Source organism: Patiria miniata, unplaced genomic scaffold (assembly GCF_015706575.1).
Source record: "Patiria miniata isolate m_02_andy unplaced genomic scaffold, ASM1570657v1 HiC_scaffold_2, whole genome shotgun sequence".
NCBI lineage: Eukaryota > Metazoa > Echinodermata > Asteroidea > Valvatida > Asterinidae > Patiria > Patiria miniata.
Window position 1 is genome coordinate 19396378 of NW_024037058.1, and position 14212 is coordinate 19410589.

The following is a 14212-nucleotide window of genomic DNA, read 5'->3' on the forward strand; positions in this document are numbered from 1 at the left end:
ATAACGAATTAGTAATCCGTAATAACGAATTAATAATCCATAATAACGAATTACACAATCTGTAACATATATACTTGCAGTGGCGCTAATGGGCTTTCGTAGTTTCTTCACTTGTGCAGCATCCCTATGGGTACACACCGGTAAATCGATCCGCCAAGCTCATGAATAAAAGTTATACCCTCAAAATATTCTATATTAGAGAGTTCTGAGCGCCGTAAAATTGGGGAATTGAAGAGATATGGTAGTGAACCTCTGGCCCGGACTTGGGGCTTCCAATTCTGAGCATTTTGGATGCTATTGGGCTCGAAAGTGGCGCTATTTTGCCATGTTGTGGAGGGATCGTTTTTCAAGATGGCTACTTTTCCGCTTTGGGGAAAATAGGGGTCGTCTTCTTTGCGTGAAAATATCTCGAAAAGTCAATGGTCAACCCACCATAAATTGAAAAGAAATTGAAAGATGACACATTGATCATCATTTTTCTGTGCAGCTTGAATACCTGTGAGAGTTTTGAGTATTTTTAAAAGAATTTTGAAGTACGGGCATTTAGCACTAGTGTCTATGGGAGTTTATTTGCAGGTATGCACCCCTATTAGTATTGATGCGTTGTTGAGACCACTAGTGATGTGGCGCGCCCTCTATTATAGTGGAAAATACAAATATTTCTGTCTTTGCATGGTATTGACTCTTGAGGGCGCTGTTGACCGCGCGAAAATCTTGACATCTGACATGGCTGAGTGACATTACACATGTTACATGCATGATATGTCATGTATGTCTCGTCTGATTGATCGATATGTGCAGTTCTTATTCATGATGACATCCAAATAGAATACATGGAATAGGTCTCCAGGCAGGACAAAGGTAGGAACTTCGGAAAAAAATCCATACTGGGCCACCACTCATCCATGTATTCCTCATATATGGCCTGAAAAGTACCAAAAGTTTAGTCCAAGTTAAGTTACTAACACAGTAACAGTAATACTAACTTAGTTAGACCCTTGAACGTGGCTATATACGTAGCCACGCTTCAGGCTATAGTGAAAACACTCTATTGTTATCCGCTGTTAGTGGAGTGACCATTCTAGCCGAATTTCAGCTACATTTGACGGAATATTTGCATACAAACATGACAAAAATGAGTTGTACAGAAAATCAGCTCAGAATATTTTTTTCTGCAGAATTATGAAGTTGAAGGAAAATGAAAAAGATTGGAAAGAAATAGGCAGTGGATATTTTGCCGGAGACGGCAAACCTTCAGTAAACGTTACTTTGCCTGATATGCACTGAACATGCGCAGGTACTGTTTTTTTGTACTTCAAAATTTTCCGGTGACAAATTTTAGTCTGGCTCCATTTACGGGGCTAGCCTAGGTTGCGTGTCGTTGTGTTAAATATTATGACCCTTTTGTCACATGTGTGACAAATTTTTTGTCCCTCTAAAAATTATAAGTTTTCCCTGTAGCGACCTATCAGCCATCACAAAGCTATGTCCTAAAAAGTCAAATTTAGGCCAAAAAAAAATAAATCAGTCTCTGGTCAGCGCGCGCGTCAATTTTAATCATGCGCGTCAACCTTTTTTTTCTTGAAATTGTCCGCGGTAGCTACAGCAGTGCCCTCTATTGCCACACCTCCTCAAATTTTTGTACCAAGGAATGGTGAAATTGCACCAAGGCAAAATATGGAGGTCCCCAATGTATACGAGGACACAACAAAAGCAAAATAGTACCCACCTTGTCTGTACAATCCATGCTTCAAAAAAAAAAAAGGCCAAAAAAAAACAAAAAAAAAAACCGCATCGCCGCATCAATACCAGAACTGTGGTCTGACCAGAGACCGAATTTTTTTTTTTTTGGGCCTTACCAGGGAAAATATTGAAGCAACGCTGAGAAAACACTTGGATATGTTCAGACCTGTCTCATGGGGTTTGATTGATGCATGCATATGGACTTCCATTTCAGTTTGCAAATAAAGAGACAAATTTCACCAGAAGAAAGCAAAAGCAAGTCCAAGTGGGATGCTTGGGTATTAGTGCATGCCGAGTTTCAGGCATAATGATTCCCACGAAAACAAGTGCAATTGCACAATAAGCTCTGGCCGTCTTGCATGAGAGTCTTGCATGAAATGTGACAATTACTCACTTAGTCGTGATTGTCAATTGTGTTGCCTCTATTCAAAAAGTTCATAAACAATGTCACGAATTGTTACACACAATTTTTGTCAAGTATTTAGTGTATTTTTTTAGACAGTTAAAATTTGGTACTTACAGTTTTATGGGTGAGTTAGGGGGTTTGTTTTTGGTCAATTTTCTTGGGGGGACCGACTGACCGACCGACACCTGAGTGACTTGTAGAAAATCTGTTGCCAGAGCTTTAAAAATGCCATTATTTTCCCAAGTTTTCAAGCTCATGTGGGAATGGCGTTGAGCACGGAGTTGACTCCAGTGTAGGCTATAGAATAGGACTACCCCCACACTAGTTCAAATTGCAGACATCGTCAGGAAACTTTTGGAATTCGGTCTTGTCACAGGGTGCCACAAAAGTGCAGCAAACGCAGGTTGAGAATAGTTGATTCAGGTATTAAACAATGCATGTAAAAAAATTAAACATGAACAAATTAATTGACCATCATCCCACCCTACTTTTTTGTCTGGCTATAAAAACTTGGAGCTAATAAAAACAATTTATTCACAAACCAACCCTTAATTTTTTGTCAGTGTTATGCAAAGACGAAACGAGTCACTATTTTTGTGATTCGAGTCGAGTCGAGTCAAGTCATTTTAAAGAAGTGACTCAAGTCGAATGGAGTCATTAGGTCAAGACAGTCAAGTCAAATATATATAGTCAATTCGGGTCACGACTTAATTTTGAACACTACATACCAAAATTTATAAAAGGAGGGCATAAATTTAGCTGGTGTTCGAATCCAAGAGATTGATAAGAAATCGCCCAAACCCAACATTAACAATGAAACAACGAATTGGAAGACGTGTTTAAAGTCTGGTTCCTGGTTAGTATTTTGTGCATTCTACAACCATGAGGTGGGAGTCTGTGACACGTTGTGTGTTTATACAAGACAAGCGGCTGCTGTACCGTAGTGTATTCACAAAGTGACGTGAACATAAATTTTGCACCGTACATTGTACATTGTAAGTCATCGCAAATGCTTTATGCAAAGTTTTGCTTTTATTTTGGGGGCTCAAGTCTTATTAGCCTTTGCTCGAGTCGAGTTGAGTCTTCTGATGAGGGATTTGAGTCGAGTCCTGACATTTGCTCGCAGTGGCTCGAGTCGAGTCATTTACCCTCAGGGACTCGAGTCGAGTCACCAAAAAATGTGACTTAAGTCAGACTCGAGTCGAGACATTGACTTGAGTCATTACAGCTCCGGTGTTACAGGAATCACAAGATGTTTTTGTTTTGTTTTGCCTTGGTCCAGTGTGAGCAGTCCAGGCTGGTACAATCGTCCAGAACAAACTACTGGGAATTTCTTTATAACTTTAACTGAGAGACATTTTGGAGCTCAGATCTGAAGACAGACTTTTGTAAAACGAGGTCATCATGGGCAAAGCGAGGACCAAGCGTAAAAGTGCTTCCACTTTGGAGACAACACCGGGTGAGTTGACTTCAACCTATTATTTTGTGCATGAATGACAAACAGAAGATACATGTAATAGCAAAATTTAAGGGCAAATAAAAAAATTTACAACAGTATCTCATTGGACCCCCAAAAAAGTCTCCAGTTTCTGGTACATGTATGTGCGCACGTCACCGTAGCCATGTGCGTCGGCAAAATGAAATGTAAGATGATGTCTCAAAACTGCCAAACTCCCTGGTTTGACTGGAATCCTGCTGCTGCACAATTTTAACGCGTTTTTAGATGGGGTTACGATCGACTATAAGCTTTATGTGGCCTCTCTGGACTCCCATATATTTTGCACGAAATTTAGTCTGGCACTATTTGCAGTCACTAGCGGACATTTGAAGAAAAAAAAGTAACTAAAAAACGTAGCCGCATTGCCGCACCACTTTTGGGGCAATCTCCATACCAGAAACCGGAGACTTTTTTTTTTGGGCCTTACTGCCAGCTCCTATTTTTCCCGGCCGCCACTTTTTTTGTGTCGCCTAATCAAAGTTTTGGGGGCACTTACCAGTCCTAAATTCTGTATCCCCATACGACTGTATAACGTTAAGGTTAAGTTTTGAGAAAAAAAAAACATGTAACTTCTACATGCTTTCTTGGATTTTGATGAAACTTGGATGCAGTGACTCTTGGGTGGGAAGACACAATTCTGCATTGGATAACTGAGGTCAAAGGTTATGCAGGGGTCATTAGAGGTCATTGTTTCTCATACATGTTTCAAATGTTTCTTTATCTACAGAATTTGATAGATTTTAATGTAACTTTGATGGAGTGATCGTTGGATGGAGGTTCACAAATTTTCAGAAATTAGAGGTCAAAGGTCATAGGGGTCGTTTGAGTTCCTTGTTTACAATTGCACAAGATGTAACTTTTTTTGACAGAAATCAATGGGTGTTCACAGGGCCGCCAACTTTCACTCAAGCATTTCAGGTTATTCTCACGCTCTCACGCCCACACAGGATTTCCCACGCATAAAAAAATAAAAAAATAAAAAATAAAACAATTAAGTATTTAAGAATCTTACAACTTTATTATACAATTTCTTAGCCCCACTAGTGTGGCCGTCGGTATGCTGCGCTGAACCTAAGGCCACACACCGTGGTACCGCGCACTACTGAGGACGTTTTCATAAAATTTGCAGGGAATTTCTTACATATGGTTGTATTCTACGATGTCCCATCTATCACTTCTGGGATGCTTAGGTGTAATGATGTTCAATTTTCCGAGATATTCTTGAATCTTTCTGGAGCCCATATGCACTCGTGAAACGTCCGGTGATTGCAGCCATCTTGAATGTGACAAGAGATGACCTCAAGCTGTGACGTCGCGTTTATGCAAATTGCTTGTCGAGTGAGGGCGCGAGTTGCAAATGCGACGGCTGTTTCCTGTACCATGCATTTATCGTCTGGGGGCCACGTGCACTGATCTCTATTCAGGATCTATGGCACAGGAAACAGCCGTCGATTTGCAACTCGCGCCCTCACTCGACAAGCAATTTGCACAAACGCGACGTCACAGCTTGAGGTCATCTCTTGTCACATTCAAGATGGCTGCAATCACCGGACGTTTCACGAGTGCATATTGGCTCCAGAAAGATTCAAGAATATCTCGGAAAATTGAACATCATTACACCTAAGCATCCCAGAAGTGATAGATGGGACATCGCAGAATACAACCATATGTAAGAAATTCCCTGCAAATTTTATGAAAACTTCGTCCTCAGTAGCGCGCGGTACCACGGTGTGTGGCCTTAGGTTCAGCGCAGCATACCGACGGCCACACTAGTGGGGCTAACAATTTCTATGCTGTCCCAGCGTGTGTGCGGGGTTTTCTGGTCGCGCGACGAACGATTGCATTGGCCGTCATCGCATTGGCGGTGGCTGTCTGCACTCCCTGACACTTACGTGTTCCATCTCATGCATGTGTGCAAATTTCTCACCGTGCTCCACACACAAAATGATTTCTCATTGGGGAAAATCCCTCAGCACGCAATACACAGCAGCGGTGTCATAGCCAAATCGAACCCTGCATATTTTCCAAGCGATTTCGTATTCCTATACATCGGGACACCCAGATAATGATGATCTTTTGTTCCCCCCCAAAAAATGATAAAAGTGGTCAGAAATTGCCTCAGATCGCACCACAGACATGACAGAGAGTCTAGAATCCAAATTTGTCCCAAGTATATCAACATTTCAACGCAATGACCCTAATCCTCTTTTGTCCAAAAATGCGGTTACAAGAATCGTCGTCACAAGTGTCTTCAAACATCACCCAGCGATAAAACCTCAGTTTAAAAGTAAAAAACATTCAACAAAGTCCTTTTGAAGGCCTGTCTTAAAAAAGTGGATTTTATAAATCATATTGTTTGCCTAAAGCATGATTATTGAAGATATTGTACACTGCAGTTGTTAACAGTTGTTGAAACAAGTGTTCTGAGGCATTTTCGTTTTTGGTTCAAGCAGTCAGAGCACACAATAAAATGCTTTTTTTTTTTTAGACGAAAGAGGTTTTAGGGTCATTGCCTTTAAGTGGTGATATTCTTCGAACGGATTGAGCAATTTCAGTAATTTTTTCATTAAAAAGTGGTTTATGAAAGTGGCTTTCCAGTCATTATTATGTTTTGGTGCTACAAATTTTTTTCAAATATGAAATATATTTTTGGGGGGTTTGGGTTCTGGTTTTTTTTTACTCGCCCTACAGGTACATGTGGGATTTAGGATCTGAACAAAAAGAAGAGGGAAGAAAAAAAAATCAGAACAAAAACAAAGGCCTTCCTGCAACTTTGCGGAAAAACAAAACATAAGCAAATGTGTGGTGCAAAACATGTATCAATAGCACGTATTTATTTTCATTTTTATTTCAATGTTGCTTTTCAGTTGAAATATTTGTTGCTGTTTGTGTGGTTTAACACACGGGCTGATAAATCCTGAACATCATGTAACAAAAAGTGGTCAATTATGAGAAATGGTTCAATTTGGCACAATTTTCATAATTGGAAAAATTCACAATTCACCGCATCCGAAATTGTTTTAATTTTGTAAAAAAGTACATATATGTATGAAACATATAAAGATTGAAATTTCTAAAAATCAACGACAAATCGGCAGAAATTGCATGAAACCATTCCCCCCCCCCCCCCTTTTCATTAATGTAATTTTCGGTGTTTCGTTTGGAATTTAGGAAGCAAAAGGAGCAAAAAGTTGGCTCGTGGGAGCGCAAACCAAGGCCCTTCTCAACCCACGGTGTTAAACGATGACTCGACTTTCGGTCAGTTAGTGAAGGACGCTGGCTTCGTATTGATGGCTGACAACTCCCCAAATCAGCTAAGTATGTAGGCCTACTGTCTCATTACATATCCTGGATATGTTGCGGACAAGTGTATCTGCTGTAGTCCCATTGTAGAGCGCCATAGTCCAACGGTGTTTTACTCTTGTACCTTGTGGTACGTAGGTTCGGACCCTGATGAAGAACATGCTGCTTGTGTCTTTGGGCAAGACACTTTACTACAATTACCTCTCTCCTCCCGTGTGTATAAATGGGTACTGGTGAAGATAGAGACCAGAATGCGCTGATCTCAAGCTGCTGCTGCTGCAAAAAAATGGTTTCACCACCTGATGAACAGGGGTAATAATTGTGAAGCGTTTTGAGACCTTTGGTATAAAGGGCAATATAAGCACCATATTATTATTAGTAGGCCCTATTGTTTTTCAGGATTTAATTGCCAGATTCCAAGCAATTTTCCTGGAGTCTCCCCAAAATGAAGTTTGAAAGGTTGTGAATGGGACTTAAAACGTCATTACAGGAGGATTCTGGGGAAGACATTCAGAGTTCTGCAACTACTACCCAATGCAATGGGGCTACTGCAGATAAACTTCACCGTACAAATGTAATTTATCCGTGATATTTGATTGTTTTTTTTTTTTTTTTTTCTTTCTTTCTGGTAATGACACCAAGGATTCCTCAAAAGCCCCCTGGGCACTGTAGCTCGCAAGCCTGAAGAAACCTGAAGAGAGAAGACAATGAGAAGAAATGACAGTTTAAGAGGTGGGAGGAAAACCCCAGAAGAATATTCTGGGGGAAACCCAAGGAATTAGGTAGGGACTGAAAACCCAATCCACATGTGGACCAGTGCAGGAATCGAACCCGGACCGAAGTGGTGGCAGGCGGGGATAGTAGCCACTGCACCAACCTGACTCCCCTCAGAGGAGGGTGGGGGGGGGGGGGGAGGGGGTACACTTTTGTCATCAAGTGGAATGTGAATGATGACGACCATCCCTTTTAATGTATTAACCCGAAACTCTTGCAGATTCTCCATTAAATTGAAGTTTTTTTTATCAAATTGCATTGCATTCCTGTACATGGGTGGATTGTTTGTATAAATTGTATACGTTGCATCAGCATTTACACTGTGTTTTGAGTCTTGTTAAATGTGCAGACAACATTTCATGCTTTTCAATTCTTACAGGTGTTGACCAGGCCATGTTTCAGCAGAGGCTGTCCAAGGCTTTGAAGCGGTCCAGCGATCTGGAACAGGTCTTGATAATCATTTCTTTTTCTTTTCTTTTTGTTCCATTTAAACCTCTTTCAACTTGTAGAATTTCCTTTAATTTTACAGTTCACATTCCACGTGTCTTATTGTCCACTTTTGTTCACACGCTCAAATTCTAAAAGCGCATTTCAGGAAATACGCTTTAATACCCAATGTCTGATTTTCAGTTTTCGATTTTTAAGGGTTGGCAAAATTTGAAGCTACATGTACATGTAAACGTACTTAATAACTGTTTTCTCCCAATTAAAGGTAAATAGACACCATTTGCCAACATTTCAAAAGGAAACTGTCCCAATATGAAATATCCTACTTGACAAAGTAGATAATAGGATCGTGTGACATTGTTGCGCCTAGTATGCTGTCATTTTTGAAAAAATTTTAAGAGGCATCCACCTTCAGTTCCTTGTGACGGTAAGGACCAAACCATCGTGCCTTCTGCAGAAACTTATGCTTTGCTTCGAGAAAAACGGAGGTGTATTTACACCGTTTTCTCAAAAACTTGGATATTTACGAACTGAAATAGCGGCAGATGTAATAATCTGCTTCAAATTTATTGTATTGTTGTCTCCTGAATCAGCACAAATGTGATGCGATCAGGCTAAATGAGTCGTTTGTCAGGAATTTTCATTTGGAGATTCAGGCCAAAATAGGACCACTTCATCACATCACTTCATCATATTTCTTGGAGTTCCGACTTCCCTCATTTTTTAGCTAAAGGTGGTATCAGCATGCGGTTTTCACAGCAGTAATGCTGAGATTGTGCTCTTTTAAAATCTGTAAAAAATAAATTGACCAGGGTCGACAAACGACTCGTTTATATGTAGCTTGATCGCATCACATCTGGTGTTCATTACATTTAATGTACATACCACAAAGAGAATAGTATTAATGTTAGAATTGGTCCAGTGTTAAGGTTGGGTTAGCATATGTGAATATACCATAAAGTAGTTTAGATAAAAGTGCATGTAGCTCAAAGTTTGAACGTTATTTGCTGCACCTTTCACTACAGAATCTCTCTTTTTGGTTTTAAACATTATTCGAAACATCTGCAATACCATGCTTATCTTGAAGATTATGCGTAAAAAATATCCACCTCTTTCTTGCTTTTTTTTTTTTTAGATTGTTGAAGAATTCACAAGTGGAATTCAAAATCACATTGAGGATCCTGTTCGGTAAGTAAATTAGTCCAACAAAGTTGCTTCACTTGTAAGCCAGAGGTCATGGGTTCGAGTCCCACCCAAGCCAGCTCGAGATTTTTTTTTTTTTTCAAGCTCTTGACAGCGCCAAGTGTAAAGTTGGGTTGAAATTACGTCCGTGAAGGGCAAACACAATGCTTAGAAATCCATACAGAATAGTTTTCAATATTATGGGAATAAACGTGTGCTTGGGAAGTGTTAAACACTATGTTTAAGACTGGTTGGAGTCGGGAATGCTGATAATTACCCGAAGATAATAAATACCTTGTCGGTCATCAAATCAAAACTGTTCTGTCCAAAAGTCAAAAAAGTCAAAAAATTAAAAAACTGCAATGATTTTGTTCAACAATTTTAATTTCTGTATTTCAAAACACCTCTCTAACTATATTGTGGAGTGTCCAGCTAGCGAGTAAGATGTAAACAACTCCTTTTATGGAGATTGGGGCAGCGCCACCGCCAACAGCTATGACACCGTGCAATGGAAGTTCTATTCACCGTGCAATGGAAGTTCTATTCACCGTGCAATGGAAGTTCTATTCACCGTGCAATGGAACTTCCATTGCGCTGTGCACTGCACGCGCTGTGCGTTGGGACGAATAATTCAAGAACATGTGATCAATGATCCACCAATCAGATGACGGGGATTTATTCAGGTGTTGTATAAAATGCTCCATTCCACTCGGAAAGTATGTATATTATTCCACTCGGATTGAATATTACACAAATAATGAATGTTTGTGAGCGCAATGGTAAGAATAATTTCATTCATTGACAAGTGGAATGCTCCATTCCACTAGGCATCGCCTCGTGGAATGGAACATTCCATTTGTCATCTCATGAAATTACTCTTACATGTATGTACCATTGCACTCACAAACATTCATTATTTCAACACATGCTATGTACACTTGGCATGTACCGTACATGTACATTACCCTCTTTACAATAGTAGCAGAGTTGTAACGAGTATTTGAGCACTATACAATAAAAAAACACAAAAGCGAAGTCATTTTTGGCTTTTTAAATATTACATTCGGGCTATTACAAGTGGCTACACCAAATTTGACTTTTAATGAAAATAAAAAGGGGGTGCCAGCTGATCGTCATTCAACTAATGGGGACACTGATCAAACCACGTATGTATATGTATACAATATTCGCGAAAATTCTAACGTGACGTAAACAAAAACCGGCACCGGCGTAAGTCATTGCAAATATTTTTCGCAAAGTTTTGCTTTTATTTTTGGGACTCGAGTCTCATTAGCCTTCCTCGAGTCAAGTCGAGTCATTCTGATGAGGGACTCGAGTCGAGTCATTTGCTCGCAGTGACTCGAGTCGAGTCGAGTCATTTGCCCTTAGGGACTCGAGTCGAGTCGAGTCACCAAAAATTGTGACTCGAGTCGGACTCGAGTCGAGTCATTGACTCGAGTCATTACAACTCTGAATAGTAGTAGTACTAGAGTTACTGCAAAGCTGGAAAATGGCAATCCGAGATCTCTTTCGTTACTAAAAAAGTAAAAAAAAACTCAAGTCTTTTTTCTCTCCTTTCTTCACAGCTTCAAGTACAGCTTGTTACCCACATTAACATCCGCTGAATGCGAGAGGTACAGTATGGGCTTATCAGATGACCAAAATTAGAAACTAGATTGTAAAATTGGTTACCACTGCCCCCCCCCCCCCGACTTGTGTACATTGACCTCCTGCCTTTAACCTGAAGTCATAGTTGGCATATCTTGATATATGCTGAATCTGTAGTCATTGACATATCTTGATATATGCTGAGTTGGCCTATTCAAACTGCTAGTTAATGCCTTCTTGTGTGATTTGTACGCAGCGCCAGGGGCGGAAACCAGGACAGTCTGATGCGACTTCTTCTGGGAATAGATGAACTTCAGGTATGGAAGAAGCAAAGGAGATCTTAGGGCCCGTTTCAATTCATCTCCGGGACACGTTCCAGACAGGTTACTGATCAAGCCATTCACTTTGTCTCGAAGAAGATCTGCATTTGTCCCGCATTTGCACCGGGAGAAATTTTCACTAGCAAATGCTTGACTCGCCAATACCGATAACTTTAACGTGGGAAGATTGCAGGGGAAAATGTTCAGAATCCTTCAACTTCTACCCGATTCAAGGTCCGCAACTTGTCGGGAGTTCGTGCTAAATATGAATTGAGAAGGGCTCTAACTGTGTCATAGTTGAGTCCTTTTATGAGTTTCAGGCAGTATCAGCAAAAAGTAGATTTCAAATTCGCTTCAGTCCCAACTTTGGGAGAAAAATGGCTTAGTCAGGCCTTGTCTTGAGCCCTGCTCCAGCATTGCATTTCAACACTGGTCTTGGGCTTGCCTGGACTTCCAGATTCTAGATGGGAGTCTTAAGACCACTCAGACCTTAAACAGGTGTGTAACAAACCACAACCTGGGCTCACTACTACATTTCTGAGTATGTACAAACGCTGGGCTCAATCTCATGGAGCTTTTAAGCCAAATGTACTTGTGTAGAAAATATGTTTATATAACTGACATACAGATCCTTGTCATTTGATTGGTGGAACTCATATCACGTGACATTCATTATTGCTCCCATTCACACCGCAGCTCAAAACGTTCCATTCGCCCATGGGGAATGGGAAATACTATTCAACTGTTAGGATCATTCTTGTTCCATGACGCGGTATTGTGTGGAAATCCATGCTGGTGTGCGCGTTCAGCATTGCGCGTAGTGCGTATTGTTCCAAAGAGCCAGCGCTACAGAGTTGGGTTCAAACATTTTCGTGAAGTGGTAGTTTGGAAAAGAGAAATACATTTTCCGCCAATTTTGTGTTGAAATAAAAGTTCAAATACATCAAATGACAAGAATCTTTTTGTCAGTTATATAAAACAAATATTGAGAAGCTATAAATTGTTAAATGGGGGGAATATTAAATCTGGACTTCTCCAGTTCACTCAGCTTTGCCTTGTGAAATGGAAAAGTCCAGATTTTACCTTGCGATAATATTCCCCCCATTTCACTGTGAGCCACTCAATATTTGTATAATAAACTTATACAAGCAATTTACAGTATAGAAGCATTTTGGACGATATTTTGACCTTTTTTCCCTTAGCAAACGTGAACAAAAAGTTAGTTGATCTCACGGCCCATTGTTAAGTCCCAACACTTGATTTTTTTTTTCTCTGAAAAAGTATGTTTCTAAAAATAACAAATGTTCTCACTGTTTCACACAGTATGCGGTTCATAAGTGCGACTTCATTTCAACTTTAAACCATGCCCACTACATGGAGTAGCATTGAAAATCATTGGAACCACTGGAACCGGAAGTGCAAAGTGGCGTGTCTAGCCAGTGGGCGCTAGTAATCATGGTTGCGTCCGCGTGTGTGACGCAGTCACTTACAAACCGGATTCTCCGGAGGATGGACAAAAGACACTCTCTGAAACTTGCAGAACCATTCTCCCCACCGGTTCTTTTCAGAACCAGATTTTTTTCACAGAAGAGATTCATTCCATGGTGTACCTACAAACTCACCATTTTCTTGTACAATTTGTTTTCCGTTTTTTTCAGTCGCCCATAATCAACGTTCTCTTGGAGAAGCTGCCAGAGTTTATGGAAGACCAAGAGTGAGTCCCGATAGATTTCATTGTTGGTTATTTCTGCAAACAAAGCCTGGACCCAACAAAGACTTGACCAACAAGATGAATCAACCAATCTACGGAATCTCAGCACTTAGACTTGACAAATTCAGAACATGCATATGTCATATGCCAAATAGAGTAGGCGATATGATAGTGGAATGAATATGTGCTTGACCAGTTTCAAACGAGTATGTTTAAAGGGAATGTACAACATTTGCTTTGCTGCAGTTTTCAGAAATAAATGGATTTGGAGGATTAGTATGTTAAAGCAAATATTGTTAAACTGACTTGTTTCACGTTTTGGGTTTGTAGACGCTGGAAAAACCAAGAAAACCAATCATATTCTTGTAGTCTGGTTCCCTAACCCCACTTAAGGTGAAACAGAACAATTTATAGACTTGGGGAAATGTACGTTCAGAGAATCAGTCTAACAGGCTTGTACCCCTTCACAAGTGTGTAGTCCATTGCAATGAAAATGCGGAGTAACTAAATATGAACAATTAGGAGCAGTATTTGGAAAAAAGCCAGTTTTCTCCAACGCTGGTCGGCCGACCAGCGTTGGAAAAATACAACTTTTCTTGAAAATGTCAGCACACCAGGAGCCACGATTTTACAGGATGCTTTAGACTGTCATTCCCTAACAATCCAGTAAGGTATTTCGTGATAATTTGATCCTTTCGTTTTTTGATGTTTGCAAATGTTGTATCTTCCCTTTAAAGCCGGCTAGGGGCCTGGTCGTGGATAATGTCCCGAGCATTCGATTCCCACTCATAAATACCATTTTGGGTAAAAAAAGTCAAAGTAAGTCAAACATTGACAAACTTCCAATGATTGTATTCAACAATTCTGGCTTTTCACAATGCAGTGCGCCACCAAGAGTTTGCCACGTTGCCATGGAGAGTCAATTTTCAAGTTTACAGTCGACAAAACAAAGCCCATTGGAACGAGTGTCAGTAGACAACTTGACCTAATTTGTTAAGGATTAGGCGTAGCATTCTGCCGCCTTACAAAAACACACCATAAAAGAAAAGAAAAGGGCAAACAGATAGTGGAATCATATGCTTACGAAAGCACTGAACAGACAAACTAACAATTTCAAATAGCCCACGCTGCGAATTTATCGACCATCTCCTACAATGCACTGGAAAAATGAACTCTCCATGGCAAACTCTTGGTGGCTCACTGTATTGTGAAATGCCCGA

At 40.3% G+C, this 14212-nt stretch overlaps 1 protein-coding gene across 2 annotated transcripts in view; it reads left to right on the forward strand.

Moving 5' to 3' along the window:
• Window positions 1-691: 691 nt before the first annotated feature.
• LOC119726797 (Fanconi anemia group D2 protein-like) overlaps window positions 692-14212 on the forward strand; it is a 55328-nt gene continuing 41807 nt past the window's right edge. For both annotated transcript variants that reach the window (XM_038198655.1, XM_038198654.1), the window contains exons 1-8: window positions 692-861; window positions 3432-3608; window positions 6819-6965; window positions 8104-8171; window positions 9307-9359; window positions 10940-10987; window positions 11218-11278; window positions 12940-12995. In XM_038198655.1, the coding sequence (XP_038054583.1) occupies window positions 3554-3608; window positions 6819-6965; window positions 8104-8171; window positions 9307-9359; window positions 10940-10987; window positions 11218-11278; window positions 12940-12995 (488 nt within the window). In that variant the 5' untranslated portion in view covers window positions 692-861; window positions 3432-3553. The remainder of the gene's footprint in view (window positions 862-3431; window positions 3609-6818; window positions 6966-8103; window positions 8172-9306; window positions 9360-10939; window positions 10988-11217; window positions 11279-12939; window positions 12996-14212) is intronic.